Consider the following 27,999-nt stretch of genomic DNA (forward strand, 5'->3'; position numbering starts at 1 on the left):
GTGAGGAGATATTTCTATTGAGGATGTGGGATTAAGTAATTATACTTTTTCAATTTTTAAATTGAGATAAAATTTACATAACATAAAATTCACCCTTTTGAAGTGTACAGTACAGTTATTTTTAGTATTTTCAAAGAGTTGTACAGCACCACTAATTGCCAAACATTTTCAACACCCACAAAAGAAACTCTACACCTCTTAGCCACTGTCCATTCTCCTCCTCCGTTCCCTAGGCAACCAGGAATCTACTTTCTGTTTCTGTGGATTTGCCTATTTTGGACATTTCATATAAATGGCATCATACAATGTGTGGTCTTTTGTGACTGGCTTCTTTCACTTAGCCTAATGTTTTCAAGGTTCATCCATGTTGTCGCATATATCAGTACTTCTTTATATACCCAGATAATATTCCATTGTATGGTTATATAGCTTTTATTAATCTCTTCATCATTTGATGAACATTTACGTTATTGCCACTGTTTGGATATCACAAATAACGCTACAAGTAATTGCATTTAAAAAAATTTTTTATTTATTAAAGTACACAGTTGACTAAAATGTTACATTAGTTTCAAGTGTACAACATAGTGATTCATTATTTTTATAGATTGCACACCATACAGAGTTATTATAAAATATTGACTATATTCCCTGTACTATACATTACATCCTTGTGACTTATTTATTTATTTTTTATTGGAGTAAAATTGCTTTACAGTGTTGTGCTAGTTTCTGCTGTACAATGAAGTGAATCAGCTATATGTATACATATATCCCCTCCCTCTTGGACCTCCCTCCCACCCCCACCATCCCACCCATCTAGGTCATCACAGAGCACTGAGCTGAGCTCCCTGTGCTATATAGCAGGTTCCCACTAGCTGTCTATTTTACACATGTAGTGTATTTATGTTAAACCCAGTCTCCCAATTTATCTCATCCTCCCCTTCCCCCCCATGTCCACATGTCCATTCTCTACATCTACGTCTCTATTCCTGCCCTACAAATAGGTTCAAAAACAGAAATATAGATCAATGGTACAGGATAGAAAGCCCAGGGACAAATCCACGGACATATAGTCACCTAATTTATGACAAAGGAGGCCAGAATATACAATGGAGAAAAAGACAACCTCTTCAATAAGTGGTGCTGGGAAAACTGGACAGCTACATGTAAAAGAATGAAATTAGAACACTCTCTAACGCCATACACAAAAATAAACTCCAAATGGATTAAAGACCTAAATGTAAGACTGGACACTATAAAACTCTTAGAGGAAAATGTAAGAAAAACGCTCTTTGACATAAACCACAGCAAGATTTTTTTTGACCCACATCCTAGAGTAATGAAAATAAAAACAAAAATGAACAAATGGGACCTAATGAAATTTAAAAGCTTTTGCACAGCAAAGGAAACCATAAACAAGATGAAAAGACAGCCCTCAGAGTGGGAGAAAATATTTGCAAATGAAGCAATGGATAAAGGATAAATCTCCAAAATATACAAACAGCTCGGGTAGCTCAATATCAAAAAAACAGACAACCCAATTAAAAAATGGACGGGTGACTTATTTATTTTATAACTGGCAATTTGTGCCTCTTAATCCCTTCACCTATTTCACCTTCTCCCCTGTGACAACCACTAGTTTGTTCCATGTGTCTGTGAGTCTGTTTCCGTATTGTTATGTTTGTTCATTTGTTTTGTTTTCAGAGTCCACATATAAATAAAGCATACAGTATTTACCTCTGTCTGACTTACTTCACTAAGTATAACACCCTCCAGGTCTATGCATGGTGTTGCAAGTGGCAAGATTTCGTTCTTTTTTATGGCTGAGTAATAACCATATATTACATCTTCTTTATCCATTCATCTGTCAGTGGGCCCTCAGGTTGCCTTCCATATCTTGGCTGTTGTGAATAATGCTGCTATGAACTCAATGTTAAAAAAAAAAAAAAAAAAACCCCACAATTTAAAAAATGGGCAGAAGACCTAAATAGGCCTTTTTTCCCAAAGAAGACATACAGATGGCCAACAGACACATGCAAAGATGCTCAACATCACTAATCATCAGGGAAATGCAAATCAAAACCACAATGAGTTATCACCTCACACCCATCAGAATGGCTATTGTCAAAAAGACGAGAAATAACAAGTGTTATTATGGCAAAGGTGTGGAGAAAAGGGCACCCTAGTACACTGTTGGGAGGGATGTAAATTGCTACACCAATATGGAAAAACAGTATGGAGTCCCCCCCACCCCAGCCCCCTCGCCCAAATTAAAAGTAGAAATACCACATGATCCTGCAATTTCACTCCTGGGTATCTATCTGAAGAAAATGAAAACACTAATTAGAAAATGTATATGCACCCTAATGTTCATAGCAAGTAATTGTATTTTAATTCATTAAATATTTGCTAAGTACATGCTCTGTGCCAGTCATTACCTAGGGGTTTAGGATTGACAAGAGTAAAACTGTATCTCTGCCTTTAAGGAGCTCAGGGGAAATTCACACACGTACAAATATCCACTACCATTGTAGAGGTAGGATGAGATGTCATAATGGGAGCAGTTTGTTTTATCCAGTGGTGGTTCAGAAAGCCTACAGAGGACGTGACCTTTCAAGGTGGTCCTTGAAGGATGAGTTCATCAGGTTGGAGCAGGGGCATCCTGGATGGAAGGAATGGGATGAGTCAAAGTATGGCAAGGTGTAAGAACATAGGGCATTAGCAGATAAAGGAATGGCTTGCCAAGGCAGAGTTCGTGGAGAGGAGAGGCTAGAAATGAAGCTGGGTCAGCTCCAAATGAGGAGGTGGTTTAATATTCCTAGAAAACAAAGACGCAGATACAGAAACAGTTGATGGTGTATGACTCCCCCAAACATAATCTTTTGATCTGATTCCCTTTTCACTGATTGATTGTAATGTGCTTCTCTTGTATTTTTAGGTGACCAACACTCAGATATTCCAGCTTCAGTTTCATACTGGATTCATTCCACTGGACACAACAGTTTTAAAGTTCACCAAGTGAGTGCTACTTGGGCCAAAATCCCTTTTCAATCCAAGCAGCTGTGAAATGCTAGGAGTCAAGTGCTAAAGGCTCATTAGTGCCATGCTGCAGCTTCCCCCCAAATCCTGTGCTTCAGGGCTGTAGCGTGTGGCTTAGCAACATACAGAGGCTGGTTGCATTTTATAACTTTCAGTTGGGTGTGATTTGTCCTAAACACAAGTGGATCAGACTTCAAACTGAAAGGTCTAAAATACCATCTGAGGGAACAAGAGTGAACAAAGAGGGAACAAAGTTTCAATACTGTGATCCTCTGCATCTGTGTATCCCTTTGTGTTTTGCAACACGGAAGGCAGTGGAATCAGCAGTGTGATATGAGCAATGACCCAGCAGAATGGATGCCAGGCCACAGCACTGAAGCAGGGTCCTGGGGGACCCCCTGCACCAAATATTATAGCACCCTTAGTTGCTATATTAAAGTGTGGCCTAGAGAACTCAAGGGAGTGGCTGAAGGTGGGGTGATAGGTGGGAGTTGCTGGGGTCAGGTTAGGAGTAGACATTCAAGAGCTCAAGGTGGTAGCTCTGGGCTTATTTCACTATTTTAACAACTGATTTGGTCATGCCAGTGCATACTGTCTGGATATATCCGCCCTGCTATCTAGAATGCTTTCACATGCAGTAGTATTTAAATTCGATGGGTGGGCATTATTTTCCTCTTTTCTCTAGATACAGAAACTGAGACTCAGAAAAGTAAAGTCGCTTATCTGGTTAATGGTTGATTTTTCCCTAGAAATGCGTCTCAGAGTGAAACTAAGAATCAATCTACCATGGTTTCTGTGCTGAACATCATACTGGTTCCATTGTTTTTCACTGATCTTATTCTTTTAAATCCCTATTTAGGCCTGAGTTGGATGCATGTGATGTACCAGAAAAATATCCTCAGCTATTTCAGGTGACTCTGGATGTAGAACTACAGCCCCATGACAAAGTGATAGACTTAACCCCCCCATGGGAACATTACTGCACAAAAGATGTCAACCCCAGCATCCTCTTCTCTTCTCACCAGGAGCATCAAGATACTCTAGTCTTAGGAGGTATGAGTCACCTGGTGGTTTTGTTTTCAGGACAAAGCCTCTGTGTGATTCATCACATTGACTTATTTCCTGTGTTTTCTTGATGTCTTTTGTCTTACAGGACAAGCTCCAATAGACATCCCTCCAGACAACCCCAGACATTTTGGGCAAGGTGGCTTCTTTTCCACTCTCTGTTGGCAAGGTACTTCCAAGCATTTCTTCCAAGTTACATGGTTAGGTGGTTAAGTTACGTGGTTCTTCTATATATAAAGAGGATTAGTCCTCAAAGCAGCCTGAAGTAAAGCAGCATTTAGAAGTCATCCATCCAGGATCTTCCTTGTTTCACATTCTTCCTGCTCATTCCTTTTCCAAATCAGGAGCTTCCCTACTTTGAACTCCATGGATGCTCTTAGATTGATGCAAAAGGCCATTTTAAGCTGAACTTTATCTTTTCTGTCTATGCAGTGTTTTGGATCACATCTTTCCTGGATTTATGAATAATCATATTTTCTAGGATGTCCCTTTACACTGCTGGCACAGAAAGAAATTAAGAAAGGACTCTATCTCCTGCCCTTAAAAATATAAAATCTGGCCCACCTCTCCACCCACCCCACCCAGGGCTCTAACCACTAGCAGGGCAGAGGTGAGCTTCCCCTGGTACAGGGAAGGCAAACACTTTGCCTACATATCTCTGCTACTTGCTTTAACAACCTTGGCAGAAATTGGGCTCGATCACAGTATCCTTTTTTGCCAAACCTGGAGATGTGTTTAGAATCCTTCCTGATGTGAGACTTCAGACTGCTACCATTAGTAGACTAGCATTGGCATTCTGATCGATACCCATTCGCCATCCTTGTTTTAGAGTTTGCTGAGGTTAACTGCAAAGTTCAATGTGAATTCCATAGTAAGGACTTTCTTAAGAAAAGGGTAGGAAACTGGCTTTGGTGATAGTGTACTTAAAATCCTCTTGATTGACCTTCCTTTGCCATGTAAACATAAGACAGTATTCCCATTGCCTACACAGAGTTTTCCATGTTTGATAAAAAAATTGTTCATAGCATTCCTTTGAATCGAAGGCTTGCTTTCAGAATTTTCTACTGAGAAATGGGACCAATAACATTTAAAAAAATTGGAAAACCCAGTGAAATCTAGGTAACAGGTAGATTTCCCAGCCCCCTCTTAGTTTCACCTGTATCTTTCTTCCTCACATAAGGGCTTTTAAGAAAACTTTACTTTTACTCTCCACTGCTATTTTAGTAAGTAATTTAGAAATCATTCTTATCAGGCTATAAAATAGGTTAGGCACACATGCACAATCTTCTATCTGAACCCCGCAGAGCCAGATGGGTTTAGGAATGCAGAATTTTTTGCAAGTTAGAAAGATGATACGGTACATAAACTGCATATTGCTTAGCACCCCCAGTGGCATCTCAGACAACGTGTTATCAAACACGTTAACATGTCTGTAGTGAAACATAACTCATAACCCTGAGTGAAATCAGTGAAGACTATAAATAACTTTCATGTCAGTCCCAGTCAGATTTTCCCACCAATTTAGGGAAAGCTTTCCTTTTTCATAGCTTTTCGCATTTCAGAATTGGGGATGAGGGGTGTGGATCTGTACTTGATTTGGAACGTGGATCCATCTGACAGTAAGTAACAAAGTTCGAAAGAGGGATCTGTTTCAAGGAGGGCCTGGAAAGTCACTCACCAGCCTCTCCATTCCTTCCCCAGAAGAGGCCCCATTTTATGCTGAAAGTATCTCCTCCTAGGTTGGTGTAAGGACCATCCTAAGCAGAGCCGTTCCCTCTATTCACTTATTACGTGTGGGCTTCACTTCTGCTCCAGACTGTGGGAGAAAGACCTCACTTTTGGCTGCAGGCCACATGGAGAAGAAAAAGACAGTGAGAGGAGGCAGCAAAGGACTAGGAGATAATGTTTTTTTCAAAGCACCTAGCATAGTGCTGGGAAAAAGAAGAAGAAGATGATGATAGTAATTTTAAAAAATAATAAAAACCACTTAAGTACTACTTACTATTGATCTGAGCACTTTCCATATATCATCTCATGTAATTTTCACAATAGTCAATGTGAGCTAGGTTCTACTTATTACTCCCATTTTGCTCAGGAGAAAACCAAGGCACAGAGAAGTAAAGTCACTTTCTCAGTGTCACAGAGCCAGTAACCAGCAGAGATGAGATTCAAACTCAGGCTGATTCTAGAGTTCTTGCTCTTCACTTCTATGCTATACTGCCTCTCAGATGCTCAGCAAGTAGTAATTGAATGTAATGTGAAATACGTCCAAGTTTTCCGTTGGTAAGGGTCTAAAAGCATTGTGTTTTTTCAGGCTGCTCTTTCTCCCTTTCTGAAGTTACGTACATAGACCCTAACAAAAAGCAATAATGCTGTGGCTGGTAAGTAACTGTTTCCTGGCATAATGGCCTTCCTTAGATCAGAAATCGGAGAAATCATTCTGTGAGGAAGACCACGCTGCCCTGGTGAATCAGGAAAGCGAGCAGTCGGATGATGAACTTCTGACCCTTTCCAGCCCACATGGCAATGCCAATGGCGACAAACCTCGTGGAGCCAGGAAGCCCAGCAAAAAGCAGCAGGAGCCAGCTGCCCCGCCACCCCCTGAGGACGTGGACCTTCTGGGTCTAGAAGGGTCTGCAGTGAGTAAGAACTTCTCTTCACCGGCGGCCCCTCCCACCAATTCCGAACTTCTGAGTGACCTGTTTGGGGGTGGAGTTGCAGCCGGCCCTGCCCGGGCTGGACAGTCAGGGGTGGACGACGTGTTTCAACCGAGAGGACCTACGTCTACCCAGTCAACACCGCGCCGGTCCACCACCTCCACCTCCGCGTCTCCAACACTGAGAGTAGGAGAAGGTAATTTTTTTTTCATGTTGCGCTGTACCTCTCAGTGTTGAGTTATAACTTTTGGGCCAAGCAGGTGGAATTGAACTGTCCTAATAATCTAGACTTCTCTGATCTCCCTAGTAGTCCCCAAAAGGTCTATGTCTTCATCTCAGTGGGGACCACAAGAGGAAATAGAAATATTGTCCATTTTGGTAGGACAGTCTAAGAATGAATATTTGAGCTTGTCACCCTTACTTTAATTTTTTTTTTTCAGGGCTTCAGTCCCTGAGCTGCTTTAGTTGTTTCTGCTCGGAGATGTAGATTGATGAATTGTTGTTAATAATAACAGGTACTGTTTGTGGGCTGCTTACTATTTGCCAAACATGGAATTTGACACTAACCATGAATTCAATCTTTATAAAAACACAGTACATAGGTGCTATTATCTCCATTTTATAGTTGAGGAAATAGAGGCTTAGTGTCAAATAAGTAGCATACTTTTATACAGCTAGTCCTAGGGTCCAAAACCAGACCATTTGACTCCAGAGCTTTCCCGTAATGCCTTCCTGGAACTGTAGTTTTCTGAATACACTTTGGCTGTGCAGAGAAGTACTTTCTTACTTCAAGATATATTTAAGGGGCTGATGCCAGCAGCACAGCTGGGGGAGCAGAGCATTTGGTGCCCCATGAGGCTCAGTCAGTTTCACTCTGCTCATTACCACAGACTCAACCCTTTCTGTGACTGGTCATCCACAATTCTTTAACATTCACAAGACAGTAGAGTTGGGTAAGCAGAGGTCCATTATAGCTTCTAAAGAACTCGCTGCCCTTGTTATCATCACCCATTAACCAAGATGACATCACATTAGGAAGAGTAAAGAGGAATGTCTCAACTCTCCAGGCAACCTTTAGGAACTTTCTTTCCCAGGATCATCCTTCACTTCTCAGAAGGCTTTGGGTTGGTCTTGATTTATGGTGGTTCAACTGGAGGCATTCTTTACGTGAGTGAGTTTCAGAATCATGGACTGTAGATGCTGAGGCTCAAGTTCCTACGTTAGTTATTGATGCAGCCACAGTGTGAAGCCGGGTGCCCTGAATCCCAGGCTATTTCCTCTGTCCTTCAGCAGTTCTTACTCACCAAAGTGAACAAAAGCTCTGTCAGGAAAAGAAGTCCCCAGGATCCAAGAGAGCATAGTACTCAATGGTCACGTTTTTAAGACCATGTACCTTATGTGACTTTCAGTGATTTAATTCATCATAGTCCCAGGCAGATAGTTATGTTCCAGAGTCAGATCTAGAGGGGGCCTTTCAGACATTAGTTAAATCTGTGCCTCAGGTTATAGACAGTGAAATTGAGGCCAGCTGTATTAATTGACGTGTCAAAGGATACACAGCTGATGAGTGCCAATCCAGATCTGGAACTCAGGTATTCTGTCCTCCAAGAGGAAGTAGAAAGAACACTGAATCCAGAGTTAAAGGCTTGGATTTGAATGTCAGGACTGGCACTTACCTATTTGTGTAGGCTTATTAAAAAACCTTAATCTTCTTAGCTGTAAAATGGGGAAATACTTACCTTATCAGCATTGTTGTAAAGACTAAATTTTAGCTCTTGTCTTGTGTTGGGAAGTTCACTTTTAGTTGTTAGAGAATGTTGCTAATTTAACGTAAGTTGATATTAAAAGTATACCAAGTAATAGTGAGAAGATTTTAGCATCCTCTACTGGTTGACTTCAAACTTAGGTGTAGAAGAATCAACCCAATGTCCTCTTACAGTTACTCTATAAATCTCAGTATTCTCATAAATCTCAGTATTCTCATTTTATAGAAGGGATAAAGTTTTGTAAGTATTAAATGAGGTAAGGGATATACGTCGTGTAACAGAGTGCCTGACATATCATTGATTCATTGCTGCTACAGAAGGCTCATCTGCTGCCCAGCAGATATTAGGAGAGCATTATGCCAATGAAGTCATAGCTGAACACATATTAAATCATATATCCTACCTGGGTTTTGAGAGTGGAATTTATTCGTTAACTTGTTTGATTCTAGTTGTCTATTCCTAGAATAGGTCACTCTCACTCCAGGAAACCGAGAGCCCATTAGCTTGATACTTACAAATTAGGAAGTGACATCTTACTACAGGGAGCTAAAGGGAATTTTGTCCCTTGACCAATAATGAGAAATTAAAGCCCAATTATATACATGCCGCTCTGCGTGGTTTTCATCACATTCACTTCACACCTGTGAGGAATGTGAGATGCCTTTGGGAAATTCCTGGAATTTGGAATCAGAAAACTTGAACATGAGTCCAGCCTTATAATTTGCTTGGCATTGGGCAAGAAACTTGGCTCTCTGAACCTCAGTTTTGTTGTCTGTGGAATGAAGATAATATCGCTTCTATCTGAAGGGAGATATTAAGGATCAGCTGAGGTATTCTTTATGAAAGACAACGGTAAACCCTGAAGAAATGATACAATACTAATATTATTGCATTTTTGCTAGAAACCTCAGCTGCCACTTTGTTCTAGTACCCTTGGTTCATTCACAAACTTTTTCTCATTTCACTACATCTGCATCTAGTTTCTGGCAAGTTGTTGACAGGCAATGTTTCAGAAATATTTTAGCTTCACAGGACAAGGTATGATAAGAGTTCAGTTTTTGTCACGCTCATTTTCTTCCCTTTTTAACTCTCAGTGAGCCAGAGACCACTAAGAACACAAACAAAACTAAACAAAAGCTGGTCAGTGAGGTTTTCTATTGTTCACCTTAATAGCAGGGCCCCCTGCCTGGTTTTGGTCCGCGAATTCACTGAATATGAGCACACTTAATTCATTGGGTATCTCCTATGGTCCAGGCATTGTTTCACCACTCATCTATTAGTCTGTAAGCTTGGCTGACTTATTTTATGTTATTAAGATGCCCGAAGGCCCAAGGGGCCCTTGCTTATAGTGTTGATGGTTCATCCAACAGGTAAATCCAGAGTTCTCCTTTGTCCACAAAGAAGGGATTATTCATGTGTGGTCAGAAATCCTTGGGATCTATTGTTAACCCTGGAGGAAGTTATAAGGATAGGATGGGTCTGTGGAACAGCCTGTGAGGCAGGCATCATCCTGATTTTTCAAGGATTTGGCCTACAGCCTTGTAAGAGTGACGGCTCTTCAGTAGTTGTTGAATGGGTGAACTCACAGGACAAAGAAATACCTTTCTCCTGTTGTTTTCTAGGTGCCACCTTTGACCCATTTGGAGCACCTTCTAAACCATCAGGTCAAGATTTGCTGGGTTCTTTTCTGAACACAGCCAGTGCTTCCAGTGACCCCTTTCTTCAGCCTACGAGAAGTCCTTCACCTACAGTGCATGGTGAGGAAGTATTTTACATTGTGTTCAGTGGAGCATGGTTTTCCACAGATAGCAGGAGGTGCTCAGATGTAAAAGCACCCTGTAGGTGGGGTTTTTTTGGTTTTTGTTTTTTTGAAAAGCTACATAATGCATCTCTCTTTTGAAAATTAACAATTCACATTAGCATATTAAAAGCTCTGAGATATTTTACAGTAAAGAAGTCTACTTAACTTTGTTTTACTCAGCTTTCCTAAAATTTAATTTGGAATTTTTTTTTTTTTTTTACATTAGAGCTACATGCACAGAATTATAGGGCACCATTAATTGTAGCACATATCTTTATTTTATGTACTATTAAGAAAAAAAAAAACGCTGCCACTTTTAGTTGATCGGAAGATGCATACTAGTTGAAGTCTTTGAAATGTGAAAAAATGAGTCCTAGGTTAATAAAATGTGATATGATGAGCATTTCACAAAATTAGTATTCCACAGAACAGTTTAGAATACAATATCCTGGTATATTAGACTAGTTCTAATATGAAGCCACTAAACACACGTGGCTGTTGAGCACTTGAGATGTGGCCAGTCTGATTTGAAATGCACTCTAAGTGTAAAGTGCCTACCAGATTTCAAAACTCAGTACAAAAAAAAGTAGAATATCTTATTAATATTTTTATATTGGTCACTTGATATAATTTTTTGAATATATTGGGTTAAATAAAATATTTTGTTAAAATTAATTTTACTAGTGTCTTTTTACCTTTCTTAATGTCACTACTAGAAAAGTTTTAAATTACACATGGCCCACATATATTTCTGTGTTAGAGACTTAGATTGTGTAGAAAGAATCGTAATCACATCCATTTGTAAGAGCGAAAAGGTATCACTTAGGTAACACTGATTAAAACCAAAGCTCTTCAGTGAAGGACAGATGACTTTGAGCTGGAAAACTGAAACTCATTCCTGATGTTGAAGGATATTGAACATCATTGGCCCCAACCTAGAGGACGATGTATTTGTTGTTGAAGGCACCCTGAGTCCCCTTGGAGAATGCAGTCCAGTCATGAGCTTGACTTCATGGAAGCCATGCAAATGCAAAAGGAAGATGAGTTGTGCAACACTGGTCAAACTGTAACAACCGAAAAGGAGAAAGCACTCCAAGAACAACCTTTATGGGAGATTTCCTGTTGGTCTTAAATCTCAAACTATTTGAAGTGGGTCCACAGGACAACATACCAGAAATTCACCTCTGACCTTTGAGTAGTGCCCACTTAAAAGAATCTCCTGATTGGAAGTTGGCTACCCTGAGAGGAAAGACGCAGGCAGATAGGTTAAAGCTGTTGTTTTTGTTCACTTATTTAAAGTGTAGTTTACGTCATTGCTCAAAATCTCTGTGTCTCAATGAGCATGGAAGCCAAAGTCCTTGAAATGGCCTATGTAGGCCCTTTGTGCTCTAGCACCCAGGGCTGTGACCTCCTTTCCCATTCTCTCCCTCTTGCTCACTCCATTCCAGCCACACTGGCCTCTCTGTTGTTGCACTGGGTGTCCCCTCTTCCCCAGACATCGGCATAGCTAATTCCTTCACCTCTTTGATCTTTACTCAGCTGTCACCTTCTCGATGGGGTTTACTCTGCCCCATTTCACATTAAAACCCATCCTCCTGCTCCTACTCTGCATTTTCCTTTCCATTGTACTTGCCAACTTTAATATACTCAATAATTTACTTATGTGTTGTTTATTTTTGTTGTCTTTCTCTCCCCACTAGAACATGAGCTCACAAAGGCAGGGGTTTTTGTTTGTTTTGTTTATGAATGTTTCTGTAGTGCCTAGAAGAGTTATTGGCACACGGTCGGTTTTATGTATCTGTCTTTCCATATAATATATAAATATAAAATGAATTGTAACTTTTTCCTATCTAAGTCTCTTTGATGCATAATGATAATGTTGATAAGATTATACATTTTCCTGACTTTAATACTTTGAATTTACTGTTTTCATGTGAGTACTACCTTTTATGTCCCATGGGTATGGATGTTCATACTTTGGCATGGCAGTAGTGGACTCAGTTCTCTCTTGTGAGCATGTTAGAAGATATTTATAACTCAGTTTCAGACAGTTAGCACTCCTTTGTTTTGTGGCTACACTTCTTATTTTGATCTGTGCCATGCTAGTGAGTGAAAGAATTTTCCACCATCCTTGATGAGAAGGGAATTACTCCACTGTAAGTGGGTCAGTTGCATCCTCTTCATATACAGGTGAGACTCAGATGTCATGTTGGGAGGTCAGATTGCCCACCTTGGATTTCTACAAGGCACCATCAATCTCTTCTGAAAATCAAGAAATATTGCCTTTGAGTTTTACAAATATTTACTGAATATCTACTCTGAAGAGAATAATCATTTGGGGCACAATTTGAGAAGAAAAACTAAACAAGTAACCATAATAAAAGGCAAAATAGAAGTTTAAAATATTGGGTAATTACTGTTTCATTTGTTTATTCCTTTCTCTCCAACAGATTTTAAGTTTCTTAAGGAGAGGTACTGTGTCCTTAAGCTCTGTGTTCTCTAGTGTGGTGCCTTACGTGTGGTAGGTGGTAAGGATTTGAGGGTTTGATTAGTAATAAGGTTGAAGTACTAATTCCTAGTTCTGCATCCTAGTTAGATGTAAGACTAAGGTCAGAGTTTACAGGAAATCAAAGAGCAAATGTTAGTAAATTGTCTAATTTCCACCTCAGTTTTCATGGATTACTATGGAAAAAGGGAAGGGAGAACTAAAAGGGAAGAACTGTTATTTTTGATAATGGCATGTTCTATTTAACTCAATGATGGGAAGGTACACAATGTCTTGGTTCGTACTAAGCAAACAAAACAGGTAAATGTAAGGCTTGGTAAGGCTGATCTTGGTCCTTTGATGATCCTTTTGGTGGTGGTGGTGGAGTGTGTGTTGTATCTTAAATCCTACTTGCAAAGTTATTTTAGTATTTGTGTTCTACTCACTGATTTAATGAACAGAACCTAGAAGAGTCTTAGAAAGAAATTCTGTCTTATGGCATCCTATTTCTTATTTGAATTTTATAGATGTAGAAAAAAACTTACTCTACTAGTGTGTACTCCTCTAATATATCCGATTCTATTTAGCTGAACATTTCTTTTAAATTCTACATTTGGAACTTCGAGAGGGGTCAGAATGATCTATTTTGAAGCTGCAGTGAGTTTGTTTTGAGTGACAGTATATACATACCTGACACCAGCATGGTGGATGGTATCTAGTCAGTCCCCAGTACATGTTCTGGTTGACTCATCATTCTCCATTCATGTCACAGCAGAGGAGAAAACAAAATTTCAGTTCTAAGTTGCCCATGCCTCTCGTACACTTGTTAATGCCAATTCAAGGCAAATTGAGTTTAAGTTTCATTTCACTATTTTTAATTGCCAGCTGACTTTGTGTTAAGTGTAGAGATGGGACACACAAAGATGAATAAGATAATTTTTTGCCTTCAAGAAACTTACAGTTTATTGGAGACAGACATATGCACGGTTATAATTCAAAGTGTAGTTATGAGGTAAAATAAAAGTGAGCCAAAGAAGGAACAGAGACAAACAGTATATGGCTTCTACCGGTGCTCATGTAAGTAACCATAGATGAAGGCACAAAATAGCAATGTTGCAGAATGTGGGTAGAGCTTAGAGGGGGAGTTGAATCACCTGGGACCCGGACAGGTCATGAGGCCTTGTGAGAGGAAGAGCATTTTCCTGTGTGAATTCAGAAAAGTGGATTCTGAGCTATGTTGTCCTGATTCTTTTTCTTCTCCTCATTTGCAGCTTCTAGTACACCTGCTGTGAACATTCAGCCAGATGTTTCAGGAGGTTGGGACTGGAATACTAAACCAGGTAATGGTCAGCAGATTAATTTTGTGCACATTTAACCGGTTGCTGAAGCATAATCGTTTATCCAAGATGAAGTGAGTACTTACACAGAGTGTTAAGCCCACCTATGAAAGTTCCTAAAGGCTCACAGTCTGGCGGAGCTTTTCACATTGCCCTTGATGGCATGGTTGTGCTGCATGTTATATGATATTTAACTTGTCTAAGTCTCATTTGCTAAATGCCTTGACAATAAATTGAGTTAGACAAATCTGGGTTTATATCTAACTCAACCGTTTAGAAGCTCTTGGATTTTTTACAAGTCTTAACTTCAGTTTTCTTATCTGTAAAATGGGGTTCCTAATGCTTGTTCCACACAGTTAAGTGAAATAACTTATGTGAGATTTTCTGGCATAGAGTAGGTGTTGCATAATCTGAACGGTTTTCTTTCTTCACAAAGGACTTGTTTTCGGGCTGGATTTGTCTGTAATAAATAAATTCTCTTTCTGATGGCTAGTTTGTATTTCCTGAGAGCCGTCTTGCGTGATTGTGTTCCTGATGCTGTGCAAGTTACACATACACTATATGTTTATCACAGAACCTTCTCAAGCAGTTGCTGTTTCTTTATCTAACCAATGAGAAAATATTGAAGTTAAGCAACATGCCAAAGGTCACTCAGCTAGGAAGTGGCAGAACCAGAATTCAGGCCTGACTCCAAATCCCATAGGAAAGAATGAAGTCAGGTGACTTGTGAGATTAAACGCTAGACATAATAGTTTGCAGGGATGGCCAGGAAATGACGTATGCTTTCTCTGTTCCCTGTTTCTGCTCCAGGCCGCTACTCACTTAAGTCAGGGAAATAAGTCTAGCAACTCCTAACAAATTTGTAAACCCTGTCTTAATTTGCCTTTAGAGGCAAGGTGAGCAGTAGCTCTGGATTTCTGAATTTCAGAATTCAGCCTTGGACAACTAACTCATTTTCAATGACCTTATTATTTTTTTCAGGAGGTTTTGGAATGGGAAGCAAGTCAGCTGCCACCAGCCCAACAGGCTCGTTGCATGGTACTCCCACCCATCAAAACAAGCCCCAGACTCTGGATCCTTTTGCCGACCTTGGGACATTAGGTATAAATGTAGCAGGTTAAGATATAAATGACATTTGCTTATGGCTACCAAGCCTCAAATCTAAATCTTTGGTGTTAAAATAAGCTGGTATTGTTACCTAGGATCTAAAATCATGTGTATTTTTAAGCTATACTCTAAAACCTGAGATTGACTTTTAAAAAAAGGAAACAGGCTTCAGATATTGGGTTGGAACTAACCCTTATTAATCTGTTTCTCTAATGACTGATTTTGAAGTAGTAGCATAAATAAAGTTAGAACTTCCAGGAGCATCTGACAATAGAGTTTGGCTGCAGCAAAAGTAATGAATGTGTAGAGAAACACTGAGACATGAGGCTGGTCAGATAGATTTGTGCCATGTAGGGCCAGCTGTGCATAGGCCTTACTGTGAAGTTGCTGGTGAGATCCTCATGCTGTACCCCTCTTCTCTCCATTGGTGACAGTGCTCTCGGGTCAGTTTCTAAAATTCCATACAGAAAATAGACTCTCTTTATAGTATATCCAAACTGTTTTTCATCCTATGTTAATTATTGTTATAAAATAAGTGTTTCATGAGGAAGTAATTTTGGAAACACGGGGTTCGGTGGATTTGGGTCACTGCAGAAACTTCTGAGAATCAGTGCTCGTGGTGATGCTTCCCAATAGGGGATTACAGTGTGCAGGGTTCTCAAGCTATTTCACCAAGGAACCTTTGTTCAAGGAGTAGTTCATTGGACTAGTGTGTTCTGAAACCTTTTCTTCCTCCTTTTCCTTCCTTCTCTGGGCAGTACAGAGTTGTTAAATAAGGGTGGGGCAAAGTGAGAGAGTGGCATGGACATATATACACTACCAAACATAAAATAGATAGCTAGTGGGAAGCAGCCGCATAGCACAGGGAGATCAGCTCTGTGCTTTGTGACCACCTAGAGGGGTGGGATAGGGAGGGTGGGAGGGAGGGAGATGCAAGAGGGAAGAGATATGGGAACATATGTATATGTATAACTGATTCACTTTGTTATAAAGCAGAAACTAACACACCATTGTAAAGCAATTATACTCCAATAAAGATGTTAAAAAAAAAAAAAAAGAATCCACCTGCCAATGCAGGGGACACGGGTTCGATCCCTGGTCCGGGAAGATCCCACATGCCACAGAGCAACTAGGTCCGTGCGCCACAATTACTGAGCCTGCACTCTAGAGCCTGCAAGCCACAAGTACTGAAGCCCGCGCACCTAGAGCCCACGCACTGCAACAGAGTGTAGCCCCCACTCGCCGCAACTAGAGAGAGCCTGCACGCAGCAACAAAGACCAAATGCAGCCAAAAATAAAAATAAATAAATAAATTTAAAAAATAAATAAATAAGGGTGGGGCAGCCCTCACACAAAGGATTAAATGAGCCACGTTGATAGTTTAGTTTCTCCGAAAGCCCTCCTCAGGCATTTAGAGCCGAATTGTCTGCAGGGAATGAGAACGTGACTACCTTTTTATTTTTTGCCAGTAATGTCAGAATCTTGACCTTTTCTTTTATACCCTTTAGACCTTTTTTCCTTTTAAGAACTCTCAAAATTATTTCTCTTTTTTATATCTTAAAATAAACTTCACATTTTAGAATAATAACATCATGTATAACAGGCAAAGTTCTACTTCAAATAAAATCTTATTCACTGTTCATTTTTTACCCATTTATTCATCCCACAACTATTTACTAAGTGCCTTCTACGTGCTAACACTCTTTTAGTAAAAACCAACCAACCAAACTAACAAAACCAAAACAAAATTCTTGCCTTCGTAAAGCTTATATTCTAGAAGGGGAAACAAATACTAAATGAATAAATATATAATATAATGTCAAGTAATAAAAACAATGAATGTTTATTTGGAGGTTTTACTATGTGCCAGCCTCTATTCTAAGTGCTTTACATGTATCATTTCATTTAATCTTCCCAATAATCTTTTGAAGTAGGAACTGTTATAGTCCTCATTTTCAGATGAAGAAACATGGACACAAAAGTTTAAGTAACTTGCCCAAATCACAAGCTTTCAACACCATGAAGTCTAGATCTGGAGTTTGCACTATAACCCCCGTGCAGAGTGCTCTGAAAAAAATAAGGCAGAAAGTGATGGCGAGTAGGGGATGGGCTGGGGTGTTATTTTAGATATCAAGTGGTTAGGGAAGGCCTCTCTGAAGAGGTGACCTTTATAGGAAGTTCTTTTAAAAACTCCAGCATCATGTCTTGCATCTAGTTGTCATGTCCTTTTAGACACCTTTAACCTGGAATCATTCCTCAGCCTTTCGTGACATCGATGCTTGAAGGGTACAGGCCAGTTGAGAACGTCTCGATTTGTTAACTTTGATCACTTGGTTAAGGTGATGTCTGCCAGGTTTCTTCACCATAAAGTTACCACTTTTCCCTATAGTAATTAATGAGTAATCTGGGGAGATAATTTGAGATTGTTCTATTTGAGAATATCCTGTTCTCCATCTGACTTTTACCCAGTGGTTTTAGCATTCATTAGTGATTCTTGCCTAAAGCAGGCATTACCATGATATCTGCAGAATGGTGATTGTCTGATTCTGTCCTTCTTTCTCTATATATTAATTAGCATTTCACTCTAAGGCAGAATCTCCTCTCTCTCCATCCCCTCCCCCCTTCCTTTCTGACTCCCTCCCTCTCTCACATCATAACAGACTAGTGGATTCTTTTTGGACTCAGTTGGTTATCATCTATTATTGTCATTATTTAATGTTCACATTGTCCCACAGTTAGTTTGTGAAAGCTCCTTTGTTCTGGCTTCTATATCTTTTTCACTTGATTCCATCATTTTTGAGGACTTTCTTTCTTTACGGCACAACAAGATGTTCTAGGCTTGTCTTGAACTTTTTACGCCCCAGTCCTGGAATCAGGCATTTCCAAGAATCCTCATTCCTTTTTGTGGGGAGTGGTATTTAGAAACCAGAATCTGTGTTCTAAGTATGATTTTTTGGTACGGGGGTGGGTGTCATTGCTCTGCCTTTCAGGAGATGGAGATAGGTGATGAGTGGCTATAAATATATATATCAGTATATAATTCCATCCACTACCACAGGGTTCTTCCTTACCTTCCCCTATTCCATATGTGTATCTTCCGTTTCCTTGGATCTCAACATTAATAGACAACAAAAATAGTTTCAGAATAGCTGCATCCATATCACCGCAACAGCATACCTACTAGGAGGAGTTCAAGAGTTCTTTGTTGTTTTTAAAATGCAGTAATTCTTAAAAACTGCTGGGGAAACTAGTTTCCTAAATTTCCCCATTTTTCAACTCACACAACGTAGGAAAGGTAAGTGACTTTCCTGAAGCTACACAGTGAACAGGTATATGAGCAAGCGCTACACATTAGAATTTTTGACTCCTAGGTAATTGCTTTAGAGTAAAAATTAAACTTCCAAATTATATAGCTGCAATTTTTAAAAAAAGGTAGTATCCTTCTCCTTTAGGTATTTTCACATTGAACAGTTCTGATACAAACACTGTAGTTCTTCCCATAGATATTCTGATTTAATTGGTTTGGCTGTGGCTTGGTTATAAAGAGTTTTTAAAGCTCCCCAAGTGAGTCTAATGAACAGCCAAGTTTGACGACCACTGCTTTTGCTTTTAATGAGGATTGCAGTGGCCTCTGGGTTTAGCTACTGCTTTGTATTTCTGTCAGTTCTCCGCTTCAGTGGCGTTGAAAATTAGAATTGCTAAACCTGGGTAGAAAATATTCTGGAAGGGTAGACATCAGAAAGTCCTACAATGTTGATGAACAGCTTGAGATCAGAGTCAGCAAGTGCCTTTTCACCACTGTATCTGCAGCCTGGCATGGAGAAGATGCTCAATAGTGTTTTATAAATGAACAAATAAATGACAGTGTGGTGGGACTATGGAAGTATGTTTTAAGTTCTTCAGGTCTTTCTATGTTATTGAATTTTTAAATAATAAACATACACATATTCAGAAAGAAGATAGTAAGCATCCTTAAAATATAAAAGGAACTCCCAGTGCAGAATGCAAACCCAGCCTAAGGTATATGTTGACGCACTGTTGGCAGAAGGGCCCAGGGGCTCACAAAGAGGGGCTTCATGTTCTGAGTTAGACGCTGACAGGGAGCAATGCCAACCTTCAAAATATAACCCTCTCATTACTTTTTCCTATTACCAAGTCCTTGTTGAGCCCTTATGGTGTCCTGGTGCATGCTGGGCATATGAAATTGCATTATTTTAAAATAACGTCTCTTATTCGCTTAACTCAGGGATTGTGAAGAACTTTCACATAGCCATTGTGCCTTCATGATATACCTATGATGTAGACATAGTTCTGATTTCACAGGTGACAAAATTGAGGTCAAGGAGATAAGTTTTTCACTGAACTGCAGAAGAGCAAGGAGTCTCTGTAGATGGTTTTCAGCTATATTCCCGGTGCACAGTATCTGGTACTTAGTAAAGCTCAACAGATACTGATGAATTACTCTATGAATGAATGAATGAATAAGTGCATGCAAGAATGAATGCATGAGTGAGCAACAGAGCAGAGACTCAAACTCAGATTGACTCTGGGTCCGATGGTCATAACACAACATTCCTAGTGGGAAAGGAAAGAGGAGCCCAGATCAGAACAGAGGAACAGTATCTATATAAAGAAGACACAGTAAGTAATGGATGAGTTGTAGTGAAAGACTCAGAGATTTAGGGAGGGATTAGGGATTATGGCTGCAGGAAATGAACATAACATGTGGAGACAGGAAGCCCATAGTCAAGTCCCAGCTCCATTAACTAGCTGTGTGATCATGAGCATATCAGTATACCTCCCTGAGCCTTGCTTTCCTCATCTTTAAAGTGGGGCCAGACTGTGGAAAACAGTATGGACATTTCTCAAAAAACTGAAAATGGAACTACCATATGACCCAGCAATTCCACTTCTGGGTATATATCTGAAAAAAACAAAAACACTAATTTGAAAATATACATGCACCCCAGTGTTCATAGCAGCATTATTTGCAATTGCCAAGATATGGAAGCAACCAAGTGTCCATCAACAGATGAATGGATAAAGAAGATGTGGCATATATATATCATGGAATATTACTCAGCCATAAAAAAGAACAAAATTTTGCCATTTGTAGCAACATGGATGGACTCGGAGGGCATTATGCTAAGCGAAATAAGTCAGACAGAGAAAGACAAATACTGTATGATATCACTTATACGTGGAACCTAAAAAATACAGTGAACTAGTGAATATGACAGAAAAGAAGCAGATTCACAGATATAGAGAATAAACTAGGCGTTGCCAGTGCTGGGGAGTGGGGGCTTGGGCAATATAGGGGTGGAGAAGTGGGAGGTACAAACTACTGGGTGTAAGATAGGCTCAAGGACATATTGTACAACACAGGGAACAGAGCCAATATTTTGTAATAACTAAATGGAAAGTAACCTTTAAAAATTGTATAAAACTTAAAAAAAATTTTTTAAATGGTAATTTTGACAAAGAAAGAAAAATAAATAAATAAAGTGGGGCTAGTAATACTACCTACTTCTGAAGGATGTTGTGTAGATTCAAGGCAGTAATATTTAGAAACATGTTTTATAATTTCTGAAGAGCTATACAAATGTTACTTTATTATCACTGTTGCTTTGGAATTGGTGCCTGAAAGGGTCCCTGGAGATCACCATGTTTCAGCTTCTCATTTTACCTCTTTAAACATGAGCTACAACTGGTCTTCGTATTTTAGAAAAAGCCCAGCATATATGCAGTGAGTACTTAAAAGTTAGGAGTTACAGAATCAGGATTCTACTTAAATTCCCAGCACAAAGTAATATCATTTCTTAAAGCTCGAATAAGATTCTTTGCCCTATTCAAGTCTGTCACAGTGTTAGCTGTGTTTACTCTCCTGCACTGAAATGCAAGTAGTGTGAAATTGAAACCTATTTATGAAATTTCAAAACCTCTTGGTTTACTCATGGGCACTAACCATGCTTGTATTTATAACAGACCATGAATAATCCTGCTCATTGAAGTTTAAGTAGCACCTTCATGAGTGAATGTATTTTGTTTTAATTCCCTGTCCTTGTCGTTTGATAGTTTTTGCTCCAGTGAAGAAGTAGAATCTGCTGAGAGGGTGGGAAGGAGGGCTGGGATGGAAGAGCCAGGGCCCTTCTGGCTTGGAGTTAAAGACTTGGACTGAAGTCCCAGTTCTGCCACTTTCTGGCTGTGTGACTTTGAGAAAGTCACTTAACTACTCTGAGCGATAGTTTGTTCATCCAAAGAAAAAATGGGACTATTAATACATACCTAAAAATGTCATTGTGGGGATTAAAGGAAATATATGACTGCAATTTATTTAACTATTAGGAAGGCTAATTGTGCCACCAGTCAAGGGAAGTTCCACTGAAGTCACTGTAAACAGTAACTTGAGACACAGGAGTTAGAGGCTACTCAAAATAGCTTTACCTTCTTTCTCCATCTCTCTTTTCTTTGTTGTTGTTGTTTTTTATTTGTTCTGTAGGTGGTTCTTCATTTGCCAGCAAACCCTCCACACCAACTGGATTGGGTGGAGGATTCCCACCTCTCAGCTCGCCACAGAAAGCATCTCCCCAGCCCATGGGTGGAGGGTGGCAGCAGGGAGGTGGCTACAGCTGGCAGCAGACACAGTCTAAGCCACAGTCCAGCATGCCCCACTCCTCCCCCCAGAACCGACCCAACTACAACGTGAGCTTCTCATCCGCGCCTGGGGGCCAGAACGAACGTGGGAAAGGAGCAGCTAACTTGGGTAAGGATGACGGTATGGAGCCTATAGCCAGGGTACCCAAATGTATGTATGTCTGAAGAAAGAGATAGTTTCTGACACAATCTTTGAATTGTAGAGACAGAGCACGATCCCTACACCAGCGTGGTGTCTGGAGCTCCAGCTTTTACCAGGCTCCTGACACAGATCGCTTTGTGAGTGCTGGCTCACCTGTCTGTCTCTCTCCACACTGAGACCAATGCCTCATTATCATTAGCACCTAGCAGAGTGCCTGGCATGTAGTAGGCACCAAATGGGTATTGAATGGATGTGAGTGGAGGGGTGGTGGCACCTTGAAGCTGTCATTGCTTTGGAAGGGAGGGTAGAAGAGGAAGGTTGGGAACCTTTCGAGCACTGTGTTCACATTTGCTCTTGGACCCCATTTAGAGGAGTGGACGTATCTTGGACGTTTGGTCTTGATTATCCTCTGGTTGGGGGATGTTCCTGAGATCATTGGGCTTCCTGTGATGGTTTTTTCCTCTCTTCTGAGAAGAAAGTTACAAGAACACAAAATGGCCCAACAGCTAAGGCTGGAGGATACTCTGGATGGGATTCTTCCTTTTTCAAATGGGATTCTTGATAGCGAGTGAAAAATAATATATTTTGCATAGCAGGGATGGTTAAACTTGAGTTTGCTAAAAGGCCTGTTATGATATATTTTACATTTCAGTTGATTTGATTATACCTAAGAATGAAACGTATAGGGACATGATAAGGAAACAGGCCTTCCTATGGAACGTGGAAAATGAAATTCTTCTACTTTTTCTGGTAGCTGTAGCTGACATTTATTGAGTGCTTATTATATGTCAGGTGCTATTCTATGCAGTTTTCACATATTATTTAATATAATCTTCCCAAACCAACCCCACGTTGTAGACAGAGGTCAGTAATTTCCGAAGTCCATACAGCTCGTAAGTGACAGAGCCAAGATCTGAACCAGGACAGTGTGGCCCTAGAGCCCCTGCTCTTCACCGCCACACTCTACTGGATATGACACAGGTGACTTCTCACAATACTAACATGACAGGGACTCTCTTATTGGGAATACAACATCATGTTTTTTCTTTATTTAGCAGTGGATATTCCTGGATAATTCCATAGAGTCACCTGCCTTCCCCTCCATTTTTATTTTGGGTAGATGTGGGGTGAGTGTCTTCAATCAGCAAATATTTATGGAGCATCTTCAGTGTAGAAAACATTGGGGATATGCAGCGAACAAGACAGACAAAATCCCTAGTCTCAGAGCACTCACATTTTAGTGTGTGCGTATGACAGTGTACGTTCAGAATGCCTTACAGTATAGAGCTGGCAAGTGGGTTTCAATTCCAACACCAGCTTTGGTTGAAAGGCATGGACTGCATGTACTCCTGTGTTTTGGTTCTGTTTTGTTTTAACAACAAACATTTACATAGCCAGGCACTGTTCTAAGCACACCATGCCTGGTTGACAGATGAGGAAATTGAGGCATGGAGATGGCAAGGAACTTGCCCCAAGGTCACATCGCTAATAAGGGCAGAGCTGGAATTCAAACCTGGAGAGTTTGTCTCCAGGGTCTTTGCTCTTTGCTGCTATGCTAGGCTGCTTTTCCAAACAGACTGATAAAGATTGTGAGGCTAAAACCAGACTTAGGGAAAAAGAGCACTGTGATGGACTAAAAGTGTCAGCTGAGTGTGGGCAGGAAAGCAGTGGCGTGCATGGGTTTCACGTACCAAAACCCAGGTCTCGGTCCCATCACTGATACTAACTAGTTGTGTGACTGGGGTCTGGGTGGCGTGGGGGAGGGAGCAGGGGGTAGAATCATGAATATCCTCATCTATAAAAAGGTGGAACAGTGGATATGGAATTATGGAATTAGATTTAGTCTAGCAATCCCGCCCCGAGTCCAAGCTTTGCCATGGACATGGTATATGATTCTGAACGATCTCTTAAGTTCTCCAGACTTCACTTTCCTCATCTGTAAAATGGACATGACAGGGTAATTGAGAGGTAATTGAGGTAATTGAGGGCTCAGTGCATGTGAAAGCACCTTGAAGACCAAGTGTTGTGACATAATGATATGGTATTATGTTTCAGAGTAAAAACCATAATAATTTTAAAAATATTATGTTGCAGAAGGGAAACAAAAAGCAGCTGACTTTGAAGACCTACTCTCTGGTCAAGGTTTTAATGCTCACAAAGACAAAAAGGGCCCTCGAACAATAGCTGAGATGAGAAAGGAGGAAATGGCTAAGGAGATGGATCCTGAGAAATTAAAGGTGAGTGAGCCTCTGACCCAGGGTGATTATTATGTGTGTGGAGCTGTCAGTGTGGGACTAACCTATAGAAGGTGTCATGTTAGGTTTCTAGCATCCACTTTATTTCATTTGGTTCCTATAGCTGTGATTTGAGTACAGCTGTGTCCTTTAATAGCAAAGTGCTTTCGGGGAGTACTGTGTATGTATGCTGTTTTGTTTCTTTAATAAAATGCACTTTATTCCATGGTATGGTAGTATAGATTTTCTTTGTTTACATTTTCAAATAAGCAATGGCACTCTTTAGGAGGTGATCTTATTGTTCAGATGGCATTCCGATCTGTAGGTAAGTCATTATGATTTGGAGGTAAGAAGAATGCATTATTTATGGTCTCTATTTCTGCTTTGAGAGCTTTATATTAGACCAGATCAACTGAAGCCCTCAGGATCTCTTCTTTGCTGACAGAGAGGGAAATATCGATGTACCTGGGAATTACTCACTCCTGTAACGTTAGACCTGGAGGTTTGGGAAGGTGGCAGGGAGGAAGGCTGAGGGAGGTGAGGTCCTGGGCTTCCCCACTGCTTCCCTTCACTTTTAACCAGAGCATTTCTGCTTTTATCTGTTTTTGATTCTTGGAAGTCTAGGTAAGATTTTATTTGGGGAAAGGCAATGTTTCCCTATTATTTTCTTTTCTTTTAAAGTTTGCAAACCAGTGACGCCCTTATTTCATAGATGAGGAAACGGAGACATTACTTTATAGCTGAGGATGTTATCGTGGATGATGGCTAATTTGGGAACAAAAGGGTGGTTATATTGATGAATGGTGTGAGATAGTGAAAGAGTTTGTGAAGATCAAGGCAAGTGGACTGCTCTTCACAGACAGAGAGGCTGAATGTCCACATGACGAGATATACTGACCCTGTAACAGCCTGGAAGATGAGGGTCTAATCTGTTACTCCAAAATCAGGAGTGGTACAGCTAGTCAGTGTTACACATTTTGAAAAAATATACCACTGTTCTTTGCCATAATTTCCCTACAGATCTGAACGTTTGTTGAAGAAGTACAGATACTATTTGGAGTACAATATAGGATCCTTTGTTTGTATTTGCTTTGCACTTCATACAACATCCAAAAGGTTTTATATTCCTTCCGAAAACCTTGTGCTCCATCTCAAGAACCTTTGTTCATTAGGTAAACTCTGACAGTTTTCTATAAAAGAAAGTTATTTGTGTCTTTTAAACCATGCTTGGTTATTTAGTTGGTATGGGGTATTAAATCGTTGGGGAGAGTAGCCATCATGTGCCTTGACTGAGCTTCTGTTATGTGCTAAATGCTGATGCATTGTTACAAACCCTTCAATTTGATCATCTCATTTGTTCGAACTATGAAGATTCAAACTATGAATGCTCATAGTTTGAATGAATGACTTAATGTATTCATTTAATAAACCTTTTTGAGCTCTATTCCATGCCAGGCATACTATTTGATTTCTGAGTTACAGTGATATGTAAAAAAACACTACCTTTCCTGAAACAGGTCTGCTTAATGGCAGGGAAAGACAAACACATGATTACAATAAAGTGTCACACATATTATGATAGAAGCATGTTTAAAAGTTAGCCCGGAGAAATTTGTTCTTTTTTTCCAAGGGATTTTTTTTTTTAGTGTCTCTGTGTCACTATACTAGACGGAGCAGATAGCAGGGACCCAGACAGACATGGTGTGTGCACTCATGGAGTTTATACTTCAGGAGTGAGTAATTAACTCAGCGGGGGCCAGAGAAGAAGGAAGGTATTCAAACTCTCAAAGGCAGAGCAGTATGAAATTCCTGAGCAGGCTCTTGAAGGATGATGAAGAGTTAACCAGAAAGACGAGGTAGGGAGTGGAGGAAGAAAAGCAGGTAGAGGGAGGGTTGGAGTATGCAGGTACTCGATGTTGCTGGAGCAGGAGGGGTTTTCAGAGTCACAGTGGAGACCCCCTGGACTCGAAAGCATTTGAATCTCTTAACTGCCCCTGTGTTTACAGATTCTGGAATGGATTGAAGGCAAAGAGAGAAATATCAGAGCACTTCTGTCCACGATGCACACCATGCTATGGGCTGGGGAGACTAAGTGGAAACCAGTTGGCATGGCAGACCTGGTCACACCAGAGCAGGTGAAGAAGGTGTACAGGAAGGCTGTGCTGGTGGTGCACCCAGATAAAGTGAGTACAACTTGCTCTCCCCCATCGCTTGTCTGGTCCTCCCGTCGTTAGTTTACAAGTATGCGTCAAAGCATCATACTTTCAACTTGTTGCTCAGACCATTTATATGATAAAATAAATCCCATGGGCTCAAAAAAGGTATTTAAACAAATAGTTATGCTTTATGAAACAGAAGAAAAGGAATCAAATAATATATTACAAATAATGGAATGGGGGCTTTCCTTAGGTGTAAGGTTCACCACTGACTAATTTTCAGGGAACAGATACAAACTGTGTCTTGACTTACGGGTGGGCTAAGAGCTGCACAGGAAAATGTTCTCCTCTAGAGATACAGCAGGATATATAGCCAGGATTATACAGTGAAAAAGCTTTAGAACGTAGTTGGCAAACTTGGTGAGAATTAACAAAATATTCAAAATGGAACTAAACACTTCACCATATTGATTATGCCAGTTTATGTTTTCATTGAAGTACATACACATATACATGCTGCACATTGTCAGAAACTTCAACTACTGGATGGCCCAGTTGAGATCAACATAATACACAGAAACCTCCCTGACAGAATTGGGTCCCTTGCTGTAGTATGGACTGACTATACCAGTCCTATGATGTGAGGCTGTGACTGAAGTCCTGCTTGGGAACACATACTTGAATTTGATGTATTTGATTTTCATCTCTCCACACTTTTTGTGACTAATCTGAATAGTAGTAAAGAAATAATGTGTTTCAATGAATCAAAGAGAAAGGGAAACAGCCCAGAAAAATTCACAAACTGTATGCCTATGTTATGGGTCTCCAAGAACTTTTTTTAGAAATGGGAAAATGGGGACTTCCCTGGTGGTGCAGTGGTTAAGAATCCACCTGCCAATGCAGGGGACACGGGTTCGATCCCTGATCTGGGAAGATCCCATATGCCGTGGAGCAACTAAGCCCGTGAGCCACAGCTACTGAGCCTGCGCTCTAGAGCCCGTGAGCCACAACTACTGAGCCCATGTGCCGCAACTACTGAAGCCTGTGCACCTAGAGCCCGTGCTCCACAACCACAACAAGAGAAGCCACTGCAATGAGAAGCCTGAGCACTGCAAGGAAGAGTAGCCCCCGTTCGCCGCAACCAGAGAAAGCCCGCGTGCAGCAACAAAGACCCAATGCAGCCAAAAATAAATAAATAAATTTATTTAAAAAAAAAATGGGGAAATGGGTTTTTCAAAATATAGCCAATCAATTGGAGATAGGCAGTCATGAACCTTTGTCATGTGGTAGATAATTCTGGAGAATGGAGATACATTTTGTGCTGCCCAGTAACTTCTCTATTACCTACTCAGTGACTGATCACTACTACCATATGTGAATCCCTAGGGGGAGGGCTTTCTGGGGAGGTCATAGTAATTAGGGGCATGTAGATGGGGCTGTAAAAAGAGAAATGGCCTAATAGAAAAACATTTCAATTCCTTAGAGCCCACATATTAGCAGTGAAAAATTTAATAGAAATAAAACTTTGGTCTGTGGTATCTAATGTATGTGTT

General features: G+C 40.3%; 1 protein-coding gene across 1 annotated transcript in view; it reads left to right on the forward strand.

Moving 5' to 3' along the window:
* The window catches only part of DNAJC6 (DnaJ heat shock protein family (Hsp40) member C6), a 34,031-nt gene that overhangs the window by 3,619 nt on the left and 2,413 nt on the right, over nt 1-27,999 (forward strand). Inside the window, exons 3-12 of the mRNA XM_057547706.1 lie at nt 2,942-3,021; nt 3,902-4,095; nt 4,196-4,276; nt 6,526-6,960; nt 10,153-10,287; nt 14,088-14,156; nt 15,135-15,254; nt 21,760-22,023; nt 24,151-24,293; nt 26,297-26,473. Of these exons, the coding sequence (XP_057403689.1) occupies nt 2,942-3,021; nt 3,902-4,095; nt 4,196-4,276; nt 6,526-6,960; nt 10,153-10,287; nt 14,088-14,156; nt 15,135-15,254; nt 21,760-22,023; nt 24,151-24,293; nt 26,297-26,473 (1,698 nt within the window). The remainder of the gene's footprint in view (nt 1-2,941; nt 3,022-3,901; nt 4,096-4,195; nt 4,277-6,525; nt 6,961-10,152; nt 10,288-14,087; nt 14,157-15,134; nt 15,255-21,759; nt 22,024-24,150; nt 24,294-26,296; nt 26,474-27,999) is intronic.

This window comes from Balaenoptera acutorostrata, chromosome 1, assembly GCF_949987535.1.
Source record: "Balaenoptera acutorostrata chromosome 1, mBalAcu1.1, whole genome shotgun sequence".
NCBI lineage: Eukaryota > Metazoa > Chordata > Mammalia > Artiodactyla > Balaenopteridae > Balaenoptera > Balaenoptera acutorostrata.